Here is a 16,996-nt window from a genome sequence, read left to right on the forward strand (position 1 = left end):
GGAACCAAGCAGGCACTGTAGCCCCTTCAGAAGAGGTGCTCAGGCTCTGCTCGCAGTTACTGCTTTACCCAAGGCATGCTATTCCCTTTCTGGCTGATTAAGCATCTCTCTCGGGCACCGTCTTCTCTTTCCTGTGTAGCTTGTAATCACGATGCAATCTCCGCTGTTCAAACACTCCCTTGCTTTATAAAGCAGTGGCTGCACTCTCTAGGGAGAAGCATGAACAGCCTGCCAAAATAACCGGCTTCTTCCATTTTTCCCCCATTGTTTAATTATAGAGCAAAGAGAAGAATCCCATTATGTTCTTGGCAATTTCCATCCCTGACTGCACTAAGAGCAAGTTTTGCTTTAATTTTCAGTCTGCATTTTATTGAAGCGATTATTTCCCCCCACTCCCCGCTTTCCCAATTTCAAGCAATCCCAGAAGGATCCTGCAGCTTCCTGGGATGTGAATGCTGCTCCTGGCAGGGATGCTGTGCCACCCCGCATGCTCTTACAGGACACTCGCATCCTCTCCTAATTGCAGCGTTGTGGCTTATCCCCAGCAGTAGCTGCCCTCCTCCCCGCACCCCCCAGCCACCTCCTCCTGCCAAGGTTTCACTCCAGAAGACAAGCGGGAGATAACTTACCCGATTTCCCTTTTCGCCAGGCAAACCAGCCAAGCCATCAAACCCTCGGTCACCCTAAAAAGGAAAACCAGTTTAGTGCACATTTCCACCTGCTGTTGAATAACTTTCCAATTTGTTTCCCTTCTGTGTCAAGGAGGGATCAATTTTCTCCCTCAGACATTCAGCTTTCACCTCCCATCAGACCAGTGATGATTTCAAAGTCATACATTTAAAAAAAGAAAAAAGCTCAAAGTCATTTTAAAACCTCCCTATTCCCTCAGCACCTATGGTTTTAAATGTTTTACCATGTGGATTTTCGAGCTTCTCTGGGTGAATTCTCTATGATCTAAAGCACCTGGATCCTGGAGAAGTTCTTCTAGTCCAATTATTTGTTCATTTTAATTTACTTCTTAATCCCATAGAATTACATCACCTTGAGCTTTGCTACAATCCATCCCATACATCCTTGTAACCCTCCTGGACACTCGAAGGAAATAACTATCTTGCAAATAAATTCTGGAAACTGACTTAAGGAAATCAGATAAGAAGACAGATAAGAACTGAAGATATATAAGAAGAAGATTGATCTCTTTTGACCTATAGATACAGACAGATCTGTTTTGACCTGTTTTTGCCAAACCTGTGCCCTGTTCCAGTCGGGTATTCTGGGGGGAAACTGGGACAGCGATGCAGAGACAGCCTTTTCCCAAAAGCCTCAACTCTTTGGAAAAGAGAGAAGACACAGGGGTGATTGCTAATCGTGAGTGACACCATTTCCCAACACCCAGGGCAGAAGGCAATGGGCACCACCCAGTAGACAGAAAAACCTCATTTTCTCTGTAAAGAGATGAAGCCACTTGTATTTTTGCATTCTAACAGCATGGGAAAACAGCACCAGCTCCTCCCTGCTACAAATCCTTTACCTATCACCAAGGAAAGCAAAGCCAATGACACCTGAGCGGCTCAGAGGACAGATATGGCTGAGGTGTGCCCAGGGTTTTCTTTGTGGCAGGTCCCAGAGCATCGCCTGCCTCTGCTCACAGCAGATTTCCCTCTCCTTCCCAACGCTGCTCATTATTCTGTTTTCCCTTCTTCCCTGCCATCTACTCCTTTGAGGGCAGTCGACGCTCATTAAAGCACTTTACTGGATAAATGATTTGCAGTCTCCTGTCTCTGTATCAAAACCCCCCATCTATTCCAGCTTTAAGTATCTACATAATAAAGTACTTCAACCTCCTAATACATGATTCCCTGAGCAAACTTTCTCTGCATTCAATTTCAGTGGAACAGCTTCTTTCTTGCTTGATACTACCAGCAGATCACAACTGAATGAAGGGATTTTGTCTCAAATAAAAATACAGGGCATTAAAATTCCTCACCACGCCTTCTATATTTCCTCACACAGTTAATAGGTTTTTTTTTTGGTAGTTATATTTTAGGACATTTCCAACAGCTCATTCATGTTTGTTTTTCATAATTGGGATTCCAAAGTATTTTTTCTACAACTGCAGCCAAGGGAGCATATTTCATTCTTAAGAGGATCCAGAAATTTAAAAAAAAAAATCATAAAAAGAAAGGAAATAGAAAAGAAAAATTGCTATTCTGCCTTCCAGGTGTGTGTTTAATTTCTCACTCTCAGACGTGGAGCCCATGACTTCACAGGACCATTTCAACCCCCTCCTCCAAGCAAGGTGGGCTCCATCTGCCCGGGGTCCCTCAGTTCATGCTAAAAAGCAGCCACAGGTTCCTAAAAAGCACACAAAGACGCTGCGCTACCTTTGGTCCTGTCTGGCCAGGCATCCCCCGGGCTCCATCGCTGCCAGCGCGTCCCTGCAATGGAGAAAAGCAAAGTCAAGCACAAAGGGTAAGGCAGGACCGCAGGGACATCTTTGCTCTGCGGCTGAGGGAAGTCTGATTGAAGTGGGAGCTCATGCGCTGGGGAGCAGCTTCCCTTGCTCTGGGTTTGAAGCAGCATTGTGGGCTCAGCCTGGCGCTAATGAGGGTATGAGACAAACGGCAGCGAAGCTACATGGGATGCTGGACACAGTCATTGATTTTAATTTGAAATAATTATCTTCCAGCGCATTTTAAGATATGCTGATGATGATGTCCACAAATGGAAATGAGGTTGTTTTTTTTAAGAAAGCCAAATCATGATGAGCCAGAGGATGGCATAAAATTAAAATCAGCATCAGGGATGTTGACAGAGTGAACACCATTTATACCAGCTCCAGAAAGCCTTTGGGAACCGGATCCTACTCACGCACTACCAAGACCTGGAGACTGTCCAAACCAGCCCGGAATGTTTATGTGGCTACAACCTCAATGCCACAGAGAAGGCAAAAAAACCCCAAAATGAAGACAAAAGAGTGGGAAGCGTGGACTTGCAGTTCTCCCCACACTGCCCAGCTTTTAACTTTCGTCCTCATTTGCCTCTGCCCAGATGGACGGAGAGGTCCTGGACAAGTCACCGGCCACCCGCCCGCTCTTGTGCAATGCTCTTGGCGCTCGGCAATGGTTTGGCAGCAGAAACAATTTCTAGCAGAAACTGCAGTGAACGGAGTTGTCAGCACAGCTCCCAGGCCACTCACCCTGCGGCCTGGTTTTCCTGCCGGACCGGGAGGACCTTGGATGCCTCGTGGACCCTGTAAGGCATCAAGGAGAGATGAGGAAAGGCCATCACCCAAAGGCACAACAAAGGGACCCAGTGCCTGCTGGCATTGCAGATTAGGTGCTAATGGGGCTGCCAGGATCACCAGGGCTACAAAATGGGATGTGAACTCCTCAAGCAGAGCCCGTGGTTCAAAATACACAGAAAAGGCTCAAGACTGAGCATCTCCGGACAGGAAATGCATGCGTTTATCCACAAGGAAGCTTTAGCCCCACAAGCAGCTCCACATGGTGGAGACAAATCACTTCCCCCAACATTAGGAAATGGGAATTTTCCCTTAAAGCAGGATTTATGGCTTGGGAGAACAATTTCCTGAGCATTAGTGAACTCCCCATACTCCAACCTATCTCATAATTACAGGATTCCTCCATGGATGTCTTCGCAGGAAAGGACTACAACCTGCAGAATTTTACACTGTTGGCTTAAAATTACATCTCGAGTCTGCATTCAGATACTTGAAAGGACATTTATATGCAAAACAGATGTTCCCACACCTTCTCACTTTCAGCTGGCATTGAGTTACTGAATCATTGCTTCATAGGCTGCTCCACGCCTTCATTTCCCCCAGATTCCCCCAGGCCCCCAGTTTGCCCATACTTACCTGAGGTCCCATATCTCCAGCTTCTCCCTTTAGTCCTCCACTGCCCGGGGGTCCCTTTGGACAGAGAATAAACAATTTATTGCATTTTTCCACAACAGAGCCAAAGGGCAGAAACAAACCATGTTAAGAAAGAGCCATTCATGCAGGCAACCCAGAGCATCCACGGAGCCAGCTGGGTCTGCTCTTGTACAAGCACTTACCATGGGTCCAGGCCGCCCAGTCAGACCCATTGGACCCGCTGGTCCTCTCAGCGCCAGCTGCAACAGAAAGAGAAACGTTGCTCAGAAAGAGAAATGTTGCTCAGTTGGCGTCTTTGCTTCGTTGCTGCAATGGGATAAAGCCACCATGGTGCCACCAGTCCCGTGTTCTCCCCACACCCCGAGAACCACAAATCCTTGGAGCAATGTCCACACCCTCAGTGAATTTACTCAAGAACATGCAATTTGCTGCCCCACCGACTCCTTTTCACAGCCACAAACAGGCAAAGCCCTCGAACAGTGCGTGTGTCTACTGAGAGGACACATGGACCTACACATGGACTTGTCTGCCAGGTCAGACCCCCTTTTCCATCATCACATACAGACAATAAAATGGATGCTTTTGGCAACACATTATTGAAGGTAAATGTCAAAACCTTGCCTGGACAAGCTATAGGAGTTTGTTCATGTATATTTAGGATCCCAGTTCAGTTTTGGAGGAATTTTTTTCCCTTTTTTTGGTTACTATTTAATATCCTGCAAACAGAACAACAATTCTATTTGCAACAGGGAGCTTTTAGCTCAATAATTAAGGAGCCATGTAACCATGCATCAAGTCAGTAATTTCCATGGTGGGTAATGGGGCTGGTCCACTCTTTAAAACATCGCTCAGACAATTTGTTCTCTCGTGACAATTCAACACTTTAAAAGAGTTGTAATTATCTGTGTACTCCAGTAATTAAAATCTCCCCGTGATTGTACTTGGAATGGGATAAATATTGCACAAATGTCAGATTATGCAGCATCTTTTTACAACATCCCATTAAAAGGGAAATGCTCTAAAACACTGCCAGCTGGGACAGCGAGCAGTGCCTACTGAAAGCCAAATTTTAAGGGAATAAATCAACCTAATAATACAATTAGCAACAACAATAACAAGAAAAACAACCCCCCAGAAAGGAGATATCCTTCCCCCTGCAGGACTCCTTTTCTGTTCCTGCCATATCTTGTAACTACCTCACAGAAAAAAAAGTCATTTATTTCTCTTTCTGCTTTGTGGTATCAGAGTTTTCAGCTGAAATTCTCTGATAATAGGTTGAAGTTAACCAAGAAATGGATTTTTTTCCTTCATGGAAATATTTAACTTTTCATCCACAGCCCAAAAGTCATCTGGGATTTGATTGTTTTAAAAATTTTTCCTGAAAAAAAAGAAAATTAAAAAAAACAAACCCACAGAGGAAAGGGACTTTGAGTGAGGGGAGGTTCTCTGTTTTTATCACAACACAATTTTCAACAGGCAGAAAAAAAAATCCCAACATAAAAAGAGAGTCTGAGAAAGCAGATGCTTCTCATGAAACGTTCATCTGGTCAAAACCCCTATTTCCCAGCAAAATAAAACGCTGCTGGAAAAACTGTAGGCAGCCCTGAAATTAAGACTGACAAGGCAACACCAGAAACATAATCCACCAATATTATTCTCAGAGCAAGGTTAATGGACAGGAAAATGCAGTTGCCGGTAGCATCAGGGCCCTGTACTCCACCTGAATATGTATCAGATCAAACTCTTCTGTAAAAGGAGAGTTGGGCAGAAACCAGAATTACTCAGGCTAAGCCAAAACCCCTTGTTATAAACCTAAAAAGGGGCATGTGCTGCTCAGCTGGGTGGGACCCTGAAGGATTTTATTTGATTTGAGGGTGAAATAAATTGCTTTTTACCCCGTTTAAGCAGACTGGCTCAGAAAGTCTCTGCTAAAGCCACCGCCTCTGAACAAGAGACGTGGCAATGATCAAATGTAACTTCACAGAAGCACTCCTGGAAGAAAAAATTCAAAGCTGTACTGGCTAGATATTAAGTTTTATTTTGAACAGATGAGTATAAAGCCTTATACACTAAGGTACTCATCCAGCCAGGGAACAGGAGTTGTACTGGAAACGTGCATGCCCAATGTCATTTCACCAGTGAGCCTACATAATAAACATCACCTGGGATTACTCGATCATCAATCAATAAGGTTGTCCGAGGAAAAAAAATGCTACATGGATATTCTCTATGTATTTCCAAATAAATACATTAGAGGAAATTGCAGTCTGACTGTTGAGATTTGAGAAGCCGGGAACAGCTTACATCTGTGACATACATATAATTATTATGATTTACTGGAAAAAAAGAAATAAAACAAACAACAAAGGAAAGAAAGAAATCCCCTACAGCACATACCATAACTGTTCATTCACAACAGACTCACAAAACTGTCAGCGTGAACAGCAAACACCACTGCGGCCAACAGGTCTGTACTGGCACCAGCAGAAGGCCTTGTCCAAGGTCTGTAGGCAATTTAAAACCATGTTTTTAGGGCCTTTTCTAGGTCATTAGTAAAAGGTTAAGCCTTCCAGATGTCATCACCTCAAGCCACACAGCAATTTCATCTCACATGAGAGGCAACCCCTTTGAAACATTTGTTCTGGTCCTCCTCTGCTTCCACGGGCAACTGCTGCAAGAGGCATTCCCATCACCCTTCACTTACCCTGGCCTGCTGCAGGATGGCTTGGGCCTGGGCCTCCTGGGCTGAAACGAGAGGTCCCTTAGAGCCAGCATCTCCTCCTCCACTAAAGCGGAACTGATGGGAACAAGATGGAGAATGCAAGTCACAGGGTTGCTATCTCTCCACCCTCACGCTAGCCTGACTCCTAAACAGCCCTGTTCAGCATCACTGACCCTACCACATCACTGTCCTTCCAGACCATCCCATTAACCACTGGGTTTTCAGGTCACCCAGCTTATGGGCACAAACCATGTCTTATGTCTGTATCCACACAGCAAATTCACCCAGTTGAAAGTAACGCACAATGAGAGGGATTGTAGGCTCTGAACTCTAAGGACCTTGCACACCATTGTACAAAACAAAATGCAAAACGGAAATTCTCATAGGGCGGATATTCCCCATATGGATGCTGCTGGCCAGGAGACCTCCAGAGATGGGGTTGCATCAGGTTTATTTGGCTGTAGCTGCCTGCTTGCCATGGGCTGCACTTCTCAAGAACCAAGCTACTCCTGTTGTTCAGGTCAGAATCCTTCAGCGCACAAAGGATTTAAAAACAACCCCAAGCATTAATGCTTTATTTTCCCAAAGTTGAAAAAGTTTAATGTATTCTTCTGCCTCTTCTACTCCCAACAGCTCCAAGCCCACTTTCCAGGACATGGACCCTTCTCCTGCCGTAACTGCACGTGTCTTTGGGGTTTTGCAAGAAGGACTCTCCAGGATGTAGAGCCTACTTGGATGGCTCTTTCACCTCCACTTCACCTCTGCATTTCACTTGGTTGGCACTAGGTGTATGACCACATGGACTTGGCAAGCAGATTCAGAGAGGTACAATTCAGAGGCCTACGGCCGGTTACTGTAGGGGCCAACAAATGTATTGTAGTGGCCAGCTGAGCTCCATGTTGAGCACTCGGCCAAGGCTGTCCTAGGCACCCTGCCAGTAACCTGCACAAGTATCATCCTACCATTTGGAGCCCATACAAAAGCGCTGTGGTTTTTCACTCCTTTGGTACCTAACCACTTACTTTCAGCAGCTGGTTCCCTTAAGGTTTTCTCACATCAAAGCAAACACAAATACAACCATTCCTTTAGCATCTCAGGATGAAGGCGGCTGACTCGGTACTTGCTAGCTTCATGTAGAGGGAAAAGACAATGCACTATAACCACTAGTCATCAAAAGAGACCAGTTAATTCAGGTGCTTACAATTTTGGCAGCTGCTTTGAAGAGCTGTTAGAAATTCCTCAGTATAGGAGGGAGGGGGCTTCCTGGAAATTAGGCCCTTAGAGGTGTCTTCGGCTGCTTCTTCATGACTTTTACCTCCAATGTCACACCAAACTGAAGCACTTAAGCTTATTCATGAGAAATTTTAACCTACCTACCCTTTACTTTTGACCAGTGAAGAAGTACTAGAGCTTTGCAAAAGACAAATTTACAAGGGTGATCATCTGGCTCCATCTTTTATACCAAGGAAAATGCAGCCTTGGTGTAAAAGCGATGGGAGATTTCTGCAAGAACAAGCAGTAGCAAAGCCAAGAAGCCCAACTCATTTAAATGCTTTTTTAGTTACACTTATACTTACAGGCAACATAAGCATCGTCCCTGGTGGTCCTGGTAAACCATCTGCTCCTGGAAGGCCTGGGCGGCCAGGTGGGCCCTACAAGAAATAAAAATAGACTTCTGTAGCGTCATTTTAATCATCTCTGCTCATAAGTAGTCATGGCTGTAAAGACATATGTCACAATACAAAGGCTCCCTATGCATTGAGCACATAGGCATCCTAAAGCTATGGCAAATTCTGTGAAAGCACATCTGTAAGAGCAAATTAATTTTCTCAGTAATTCCTTCTTCTTACGACCTGGCCCCTGTATTTCCAGGATCTGCCATACACAATTTTCGGGTCAGCAATAAAAGTCTGCAATGTTGCAAGTCAATGGAATCAATGTTCAGCTGGGTCTGCTAAAAACCTATTAAAAAAAGTATATGAAACTTCATAACTCAGGTCAATGAAATATAAGTGGAGAAAGATAAATACATTTCTGTACATCTTCAGTCATCTGGGTCATTTCATTTTTCTCTCTTTTGTCTTTTACTTTTTTAGTCCTATGTGTCTACTTCCATCTACAATGGAGTGATCCTGTGAGTGGCTGTAAATCAGCAAAACTCTGAGGATCTCAGCGAAGCTGTGCTGATTAACATCAGTTGAGTATCTTTAACTTGTACTAAAGAAAAGGGGGTGGAGTACAAGATCTATTGATGAGGCTATAAATAATCAAATACGGCAAATTTTCCTAAGACAGCCCATAGATTACTTGCACTCCCAATTGTGTACTTTAAATTAGTTCAGATTTGCACATCCATCCAGCAATCCTACATGCAAATAAGGATGACATCCAGCTACTCCATATGCATGCATAACTGTGATTTTCACAGCAGCTTAAGGAGCCAAAAACAAGAGTGGATTAATACCAGTGAGCTCTTAGACGAGCAAGCACCAAATGTCTATGTTAGTTCTCACTCTCTTCAACTTGTCTTGAGCCCTCCAGTCTGTGCTGACACCAAATCAAAGTGAAAATAAAGCCCTGCCAGACACCACAGACACATATGGACACAGTACAGGGACACACAAGAGTCAGACCCCAGAAAGTTGGATGTTCACCCCACAAGGCAAAGGGAGGTGGATAGAGATAGGAAAGTGAGAAGAGAAATAGGTGACAAAATCACTAAAAATCAGCACATATAACAAAACCCATTTGATGTGCTATCCTTGCCCCACTGTTTTCCAGCAAGATCTGGGCGCATCTCTTTGTTACAACTCTTTGTTCCCTTTTCTTCCATTCCCTCTACACCATGTTAACAAAATGTTTCCCTCATCACCTCTCTCTTCAAAAAGGACCCCAAACCACTCGAGCCAAAGTTTCAAGCACTGAATTAGAGCCCAACAGGAGGGTGGGGAGGAAGAGCCACCACTCCTCCACCCAGCACATTGACCTGCACCACAATTACAGGGCAGAGGAACCGAGGTCTGCACCACAACCGGCCCGGAATAACAACGCTGCTCCCAGCGCTGCAGCAGACAGCACTGCAGCCAGTGATTTATCAGCAAAAAAACCCCAACCAACCCTAACAACCCAGCAGCTCCCTCAGTGCCGAACGGATACTGCGTAACACACCAGCCCATCCATTTTTCAAGACAAGCTCATGATGTTACATTCACGCTGTTTACTTAGGCTGGCTGACACTGGAGTCCCTGACTCCGCTGATGAGGTGCAGAGGGCAGTCCCATCTGCTGAAGCAGAAGCACAATAAATAATTTAGGCCAGAATCATTTTATATAACTTTCTTCTCCCTCTCTTTCTTCTCCTTTAACTCCCATCCTGCACATGATGGATCAGGAATGAGCTTGTTTATCTCCCTGTATGTACTCTGTCTGACAAATGTCAATGAGGTGTTTTTATATATAAACGCCTCTTTTTGTTTCAGTTTGGGTGTGTGAGGTCTCTTCCTTGCGGGGGAGAGCAGCGGGGGGCAATGGCACGGAGGAAAATCAAACCCATAAAGCACTTTGCAAATTTAAATTCATGAATGTCTTTAAGAAACGCAGTGTGCCAGACTCTCAGTTGGTGTAAATCTGTGTCACTCTCATTATGTAAATAGAGATTTGCTGATATATAGCAGCCAGGGATGGGGACTTCAACTTTCATTTGGTGCAGTGCTCTAAAACGCCATACTGAGTGCAATCACTAATGCAATATTTCAAGGGAATGTTTAAACCGAAACCTCGGTGTGTCAGTGCTCGAGAGCCTCAAGATGCAGAGAGCGACAGACGAAGTGGTGCCCGGCAGCCCACAGTGCTGAGCCTCAAAATTTCCTTTAGAAGTCTCTCTTTAGGATTATTTTTCTGCCATTTTTAGTCCCGGACAGAGAATTTGGCAACAGAAGATGTTTTTTGCAATATTTGGAGTCTTCTTGTCATCTGATAGATAAAAAGAGCACCCTGAAAACACCAAGCCTTTCAGAACCCCAATAAGGAGTTTAAGGAGCTATTACACTTCTGGGATGCAAAACTGTCCTCAGTGGTAATAAATCCATTGGGATGCAATGGCTGCACGGTCTTGGGAGATGTAGCTCTTGCTTTGTGACCAGCCTTGCCCCAAAGAGACCCTGAGCAGCCCTGAGATAACCAACACACAGTGGGGCTGGTGACAGAGCTGCTGTTTGTTCTAACACTGCAGCTCATCTCCTTGAAAGGAGCTCTTTTTCCCCACTTTCTTCATTCCAGTCCCAAGAAATAGCTCCCTGGTCTCCTAAATGCCATATTTCCTTCTTCCCACTGCTTGAAGAAGCCTAAGTCATCCTAAAACCGCCCTCCCAGATCAGTCCCTGAAACCTCCCACAAACAGGCTGCTCCGCAGCTTTGCTGGTGACGCAAGCTCTTCTCCGCATTGTAAAATAACCGGGATAAATGAACAAGCTGACATGATGAATAAAACAGAGCTAAATGAGTGTTGGCCAATATTAACATAGATGAATATTGTTGGTATATTAATTCAGTGCACCTGCCTGATTGCAAATAAAAATTCTTTCCATCAGATGCAGGCGTAGGAAACGTTCCTCACTGTACACATAGAAGTGTCATGTAAATTCATGAGCTATGTGCAGGTTTAATAATAAACAAATTAAAAGAGGAGCTGCTCTAATTGAAAAGGAGTATTTTAATACAGTTGCAGTTCCTGGCTCTGTAAGTTCATCGCTTGTCTCTGCACAATATGTTGTATTACATTCTGTTCTGGACACTTGGAAAAGCAGGATGTGCTGTCTGTGCTAGAATGCAAATTACGCCTTTCATTTCAGGGTGTGGAGCAACCTCATTGGGGACAGTGTGTGTCTGCTGCTGATTGGCTTTGCTCGACCGCTCAAGAGGAGCTGGGCCAGCAAACCTCTGCATCTGCCTGGACAAATAGCAGAGACACTCCCTCATCACCAGGGTCAGCATCCATCCTGCCACGCAAATGAATTCTGAGGAGCAGAGGAAGTGAATAAAGAAGAGAAAGCATGTAGGATCCATTCAGGATGGGTCCTACAGGAAAGAGCATGCAGGATGGAGAACCACCAAGAGCCTGATGAAGCCACTCAGCTCTTGACTAACCCTGGACCTCTGCAAGATGTAAAACACTGCTGGGACCTTGCCCAGCTTTCCCATCCCTCTATGAAGTCCAACACCCGAGGGTGCAGAGCCCTCCCTTGGTCCTTCTGCTGCAGTACAGGAGGTGTCTCAAGGGTTAAGCCACCCTTTCCAAGCGGTGGCCCTGGCTCCTGGCCATGGGCTGAGCCTGCAGCTGCATATTGACTTTCTGAGCTCGCTGATCAATGCAGCGCAGCCAGGGCCTCTCGTTCTCAATCATGTCACAGCCACAAGAAACGTTATTACTGTTCCATCTAAAAACAATAAATACACCAGGAGCGTAAATGAGGTGGGGATCTTTACAGCTCCAGGGGGTTGCGGGAGCGCAGCAGCCAGCGGACTCCAGCCAAGTCCCGGGGGACAAACATTGCAACAAAGAGACTTAATTAAAAAAAAAAAACAAGGGCCTAGGTTAGGGTCATTGTCACAAGAACGCCCCAGCTCCTGAGTAATCTCCTCAAGTACACCTTAAAACCGCAGCACACACTTCCCAGCACAGACCAGGAATGATTTTATCTCTCTCAGTGGCTGTATTTTGCAATGTGAGTGTCATTGGGCTGGGAGGTGAACAGTGAAGGCCTGGAGCCAGCTGGTTGACTTCTCCTCCAGTGCACAGCAAAGCTGGGAACACAACCCCTCCTGTCCCTGTCCCTAGGGAAAAGACCCCCAGGGGTCCCAAACCCACCCCGATGGGATGGTAATTTGGAAAAGCACCAAACTGCAGAGGGGCATCTTCCCATCTCTTGCTTTTTGCTGAGGAGTGGGTTGGATGGAGACCACCTCAATGGGTGGGAGAGGAAGGATGGCAGCCCTAGGGCAGGACAACAGCTCGAGGGTACGTAGGACAGAAAAGGTGACACAGCTGGATTTTAAAAGCTGAAGGGAGAAGGGAGGGGTAAACATCAGCTTAAAAAAGGCCTCTGCAAGTGCAGGCAGAGTGACTCGGTCTCCATTTAACCCAAGCAGAGACCCAGGCCACAAAAGACTGGGAAAAATATTAATCCTTTCTCTCTAATTGGTGCTTTCATATTTTGATACATCTCTTCCTGAATCCTAAAGTATAACCATGCCTGGTCACTTCCAGAGGTGCCTCAACTGGTGTTGCCATGCCCACAGCCAGGCCAGGAGCAAGAAGAAATGAAAACCATGGGGAGTTCGATGCATACCTGATGGTGACTGCAGAGGCAAACACCTCTGGTATCGCCCTAGTGTTAAAAACAAAGCTGAGATAGCACAGAGATCTTGTTCTGAACCTCTGCAATGGAGTGAATTCTCTTTTCTATTCATTCTGGGCTTAGTTTACTCAATTAAAAGAAAAGATAAAGTAAACAAAAAAAGGAAGAGATAAGCAAGGCTGCAACATGAATCCTTAACAGCAGTCACAGCAATCAGCTGTGCTAAGACCCACATCAGAACAGCATAACACCCCTTATCTGTCCAGACCTTCCCATTTGAACCTTGCCATCAGCTTTTCCCACCTTGTCCAGGCAGAATTCAGCCAAGATCTGCCAGAAGAGCCCTTCAAACACAGAGAGCCTGGATCACCCCAGCTTATTCTTCCCAGGCACCCAGGAGGCAATGAGGATGTGGTTTCCCACCTGGAGACCAACTGCTGACTCAGCAGAGGATGCTGCAGGCACAAGAGCTTGCCATGGGTACCAGGCTCCTCTATCTGCCAGAAAAACATGCTCAGGACCTCAGCAATCAGATTAAGAAGCATTTGCTGATAATTCTCCCTTCCTCGGAAAAGTGTTTTGCATTCGCTGGGTGACAGCACTGACGTTGTGTTCGGGCACATCTCCTGTGATCCATGTTGCTGCTGTTCTTGTTTCCAGGAGAAACTCTGGAAAAACAGACCTCTAACCAAGCCTGCCTTCAGAAACCCACCTGTAAGCGCTTTTTTTCCCCATGTTTTTGCTAATAGGACTGTTGGGATGTCTCAGGCCACACAGAGCCTGGCAGAGGCTGTTGTTAGAGCTGCTTTTATTTTTAGGTGAACTTCTAGCATCCACTGAAACTGCTCACAGAGCATCCCTCGAGCCACTGCTGTCCCGGCCACATTAGATTGGAACAGACTGAACTATTTCAGCTGGAAGGGACCTACAATGATCATCTCATCCAACTGCAAGAGCCAGTTTTGCTTGGCATGAGGATAACCCAGGATTTCCCTGCGTGCCTAATTTGCTCTTTTTAGCTCCTCACTATAGGAGTCTGTCTTGGTCTGAGTCAAAATAAGTCTCACTTGCTGCCAAGGGGAAAGGAGATGAACCTCCCAGGGAGAAGCTCTCACACACAGGGAGAGCTGGGAGCCCCACTCCCTGGATGAAACTGCAGTATGCTAGAAGCTATTTTAAAAGCATATTTGACCGCACTCCACATCACAATGCGCCACAGCACAGAAACAGCGTCAAGCTCCAACCTCCATTTGGTTTGCTCATGGCAAACCCACTGAATCTATGGATTTGTTCATACAAGACAACTGCTGCTGGCACATGGATTCCCCTGTGCTCCCCTGCAGCCCCCTGCCACCCCTGCATGCTCACTGTGCTGCACCGAGATGGGAACTGCTCTTCTCCTGCCAGCACAGCCCCCATTTTGGGGCTCCATCACCCAAACCTCTATGACTCAAGGGCACTGCATGCACTCTTCCAGTTACAGACCCAAACTGAGCTGCTCCAGCAGCTGAGGCTGATCCCAGGTGAGGACTCAGCAATAACAAATAAATACACAACTTTGACAGAAATGTGGTGCTAAACTATAGGATTTGGGTCCACAAAAGTGCTTCGGAGCAGCTGCCTGCAATGAGATGCCCTGAAGCTGGGGGCTTCTGCAGGCAGCACTTTACAGAGCAGTGGCTGCCAGGGACTAAACTGATTTAAAGCCCCATCAAAATCAAACACGCAAAACCTGAGTTACTGCACTGCTAAGGCACATCCAGCGGTCTCTAGTGCTCGCTGGTACAGAGCAATAATCCATGTACAGAAAAGGCGAGGTGCTGCACAAGATATATTGTCCCATCAGGAGCAGGCTGGGAACAAAAGAGGGTGTAAGGAAAGACCAGAAGCAGTGGTGGTGGCAAGACCTGGCATCATCCTGCATCCAATCAAACCCCAAATCTCCACCAGGACTCATGACACCAGCTGAAATAAGGATGCAGAATTGCAGTTGAACTTCATTTTACCCTGCTAATGGTCATTCTGTGTGTTTGCTCATCATGTTTTCCCAGTGCCACAGCCCAGCTCCCGCACCCGACCATAAGCTCCTGTTGGGGATGACTTAGAAGAGATTGCCATTACAGGATAAGCAGCATTTTAGGGCACTAGTGATACACCACAGTCCCACTTAGCACACACAAAACGACCCAAGGCTTCATCCAAAAAGGAGGGAAACGTGGGTACTCACCCTCTCCCCAGGGTCACCCATTAAGCCCACAGGTCCAGTTGGTCCTGGCGGTCCTGGCAGGCCCTAGCATAAAAAAGACAGCAAAAAAATAAAAATAAGCCGCTAAAGGAAAAATGTGTTATTATTTGTAACATATTTGTACGATGGACAGGAAAAAAATTAGGGCTTTCTGTTTATTTTTGCACCAGAAGACGGACCCTGCAGCACTTGCACACATGCATGGCATATGGAAGCTATAACAGAGCCCAGGAGCAGCTGCGTGCTGAGCCCTCCCCATGCACCCACAGCCACCGCGTCCTTCAGCGCAAGGTGCAGACAAAACCCCACTTACTGCTGGGCCTTCAGGACCGGGCGGGCCTTCCACCAGCATGCCCTAAGCATGGGGAAAAAAGAAAAGTAATTAGCAAGGCACATCCTCAAAGTTCACTTTGACTTTGGGCTGGAAAGCCCAATGGTTTATCTGTTCTTAAGTATTTCAGGTCTTGCTGCTAGGTCTGGGCATCCCAGAGCTGAAGGGTTTCCACTCTCTGGATGCTATCTCTTGTGACCCCATTGCCTGAGGCACAAAAGCCAAATATTGTCTATTGGAATCACAATGGGCACGGCAAAATAGCCCTTTTTCCCTGAGCCCACCCTTGCCCCAACATAAGGTCGTCACTTTCCTAACTATGACCCTTCTCCCTTAGCTCATGGCCAGGGAAAGGGCAAATCCTGGGGCTTGTCAAGCCTTGATGGTGCTGCCGTGGGAGAAGAGCTCCTCTTCAGGAAGAAGCTGTTTCTAAACCCAAGCAGCTTAAAGAAAAAAAAAAAAGTTAATAATCAGATTGCAAGGAGATTTTTTTTAAATTACTTTCCTAGCAGCCTGCACGCTGTGATTTACTCTGTGTACCTAGGAAATCACTGTGTGGGCAAAATGGTAGAATAATGTTATTCCATTCCTTTTAATCTAAATATTTTGTCATAACTTTAAATCAGGTCTATCATGTACTCGGTAGAATTGAGCTTTTTTTATTTTTTTTCTCCCCTCATGGGTATGTAAGAGGCAGGAAAGAAACTTCCCAATAAACCAGGGAAACTCTTTCTAGAAGCATCATTTCCAGGATGATCTGTTGGGAAGAGCTCCATAGCAAACACTGCCCTTTTATCTCTGGACAAGTGACCATGTCCCCCAGCAGCACCCAGGTCGAGCCAAAGCAGTCCCAGTGCTCACCATCTGTAGCAAACAGGGACATTTATGTTCAGTCCCTGTTCAAAGGGGAACATTTGTGCTATGGAATGGAATCAGCTGTAAAAATCTGTAGGGAAGCAGTCGGCTCACATGGGAGAAGTGGTCTCAGGTCACCCTTGGCTGGTCTCCTGGGCTAAATATGTCTCAGCTGACACCACATCTGGATGGATATGAAACATCCAGAGGAAAACTCAGGCATTTCTGCCCCAAAAGCCACAGTCTCTAAGCCCAGAGAAGCAAAAAATAGGGTCAAACATACTGCCCTGAACCATCCCTGGTTCCATTAGTGGGATGCATGTTTCTGCACCACTAATACGTGGCCAGCACTACTTTCTGTCTTTCCCAGTGTCCACACTACTCATTATCACCTCGTTTAAAATCTGGCTTCCGCTTCATTTGGATGTGTTTGGGAAAATTTTCTGCTGCTGTCATCACAGAAGCGCCTGTGCAGTTGTTGTTCACCAGTAAAGAATTTAGGTCATAGACTGCACCCCGTGCCCATTTTGACAGCAGTTTCACTGCCGTGGAGACCCTGATCCCTTCTGGGTGGTAATTAGGGATGAACC

At 45.9% G+C, this 16,996-nt stretch overlaps 1 protein-coding gene across 1 annotated transcript in view; it reads right to left on the reverse strand.

Moving 5' to 3' along the window:
- Nucleotides 1-16,996, reverse strand: part of LOC104548662 (collagen alpha-1(V) chain) — a gene marked incomplete at its 5' end in the record, with an annotated part of 78,974 nt that overhangs the window by 52,351 nt on the left and 9,627 nt on the right. The window contains 9 exons of the mRNA XM_010194747.1: nucleotides 630-683; nucleotides 2,385-2,438; nucleotides 3,200-3,253; nucleotides 3,881-3,934; nucleotides 4,081-4,137; nucleotides 6,603-6,695; nucleotides 8,198-8,272; nucleotides 15,203-15,265; nucleotides 15,534-15,575. Of these exons, the coding sequence (XP_010193049.1) occupies nucleotides 630-683; nucleotides 2,385-2,438; nucleotides 3,200-3,253; nucleotides 3,881-3,934; nucleotides 4,081-4,137; nucleotides 6,603-6,695; nucleotides 8,198-8,272; nucleotides 15,203-15,265; nucleotides 15,534-15,575 (546 nt within the window). The remainder of the gene's footprint in view (nucleotides 1-629; nucleotides 684-2,384; nucleotides 2,439-3,199; nucleotides 3,254-3,880; nucleotides 3,935-4,080; nucleotides 4,138-6,602; nucleotides 6,696-8,197; nucleotides 8,273-15,202; nucleotides 15,266-15,533; nucleotides 15,576-16,996) is intronic.

The sequence above is a fragment of the Mesitornis unicolor genome, unplaced genomic scaffold, assembly GCF_000695765.1.
Source record: "Mesitornis unicolor isolate BGI_N332 unplaced genomic scaffold, ASM69576v1 scaffold10221, whole genome shotgun sequence".
NCBI lineage: Eukaryota > Metazoa > Chordata > Aves > Mesitornithiformes > Mesitornithidae > Mesitornis > Mesitornis unicolor.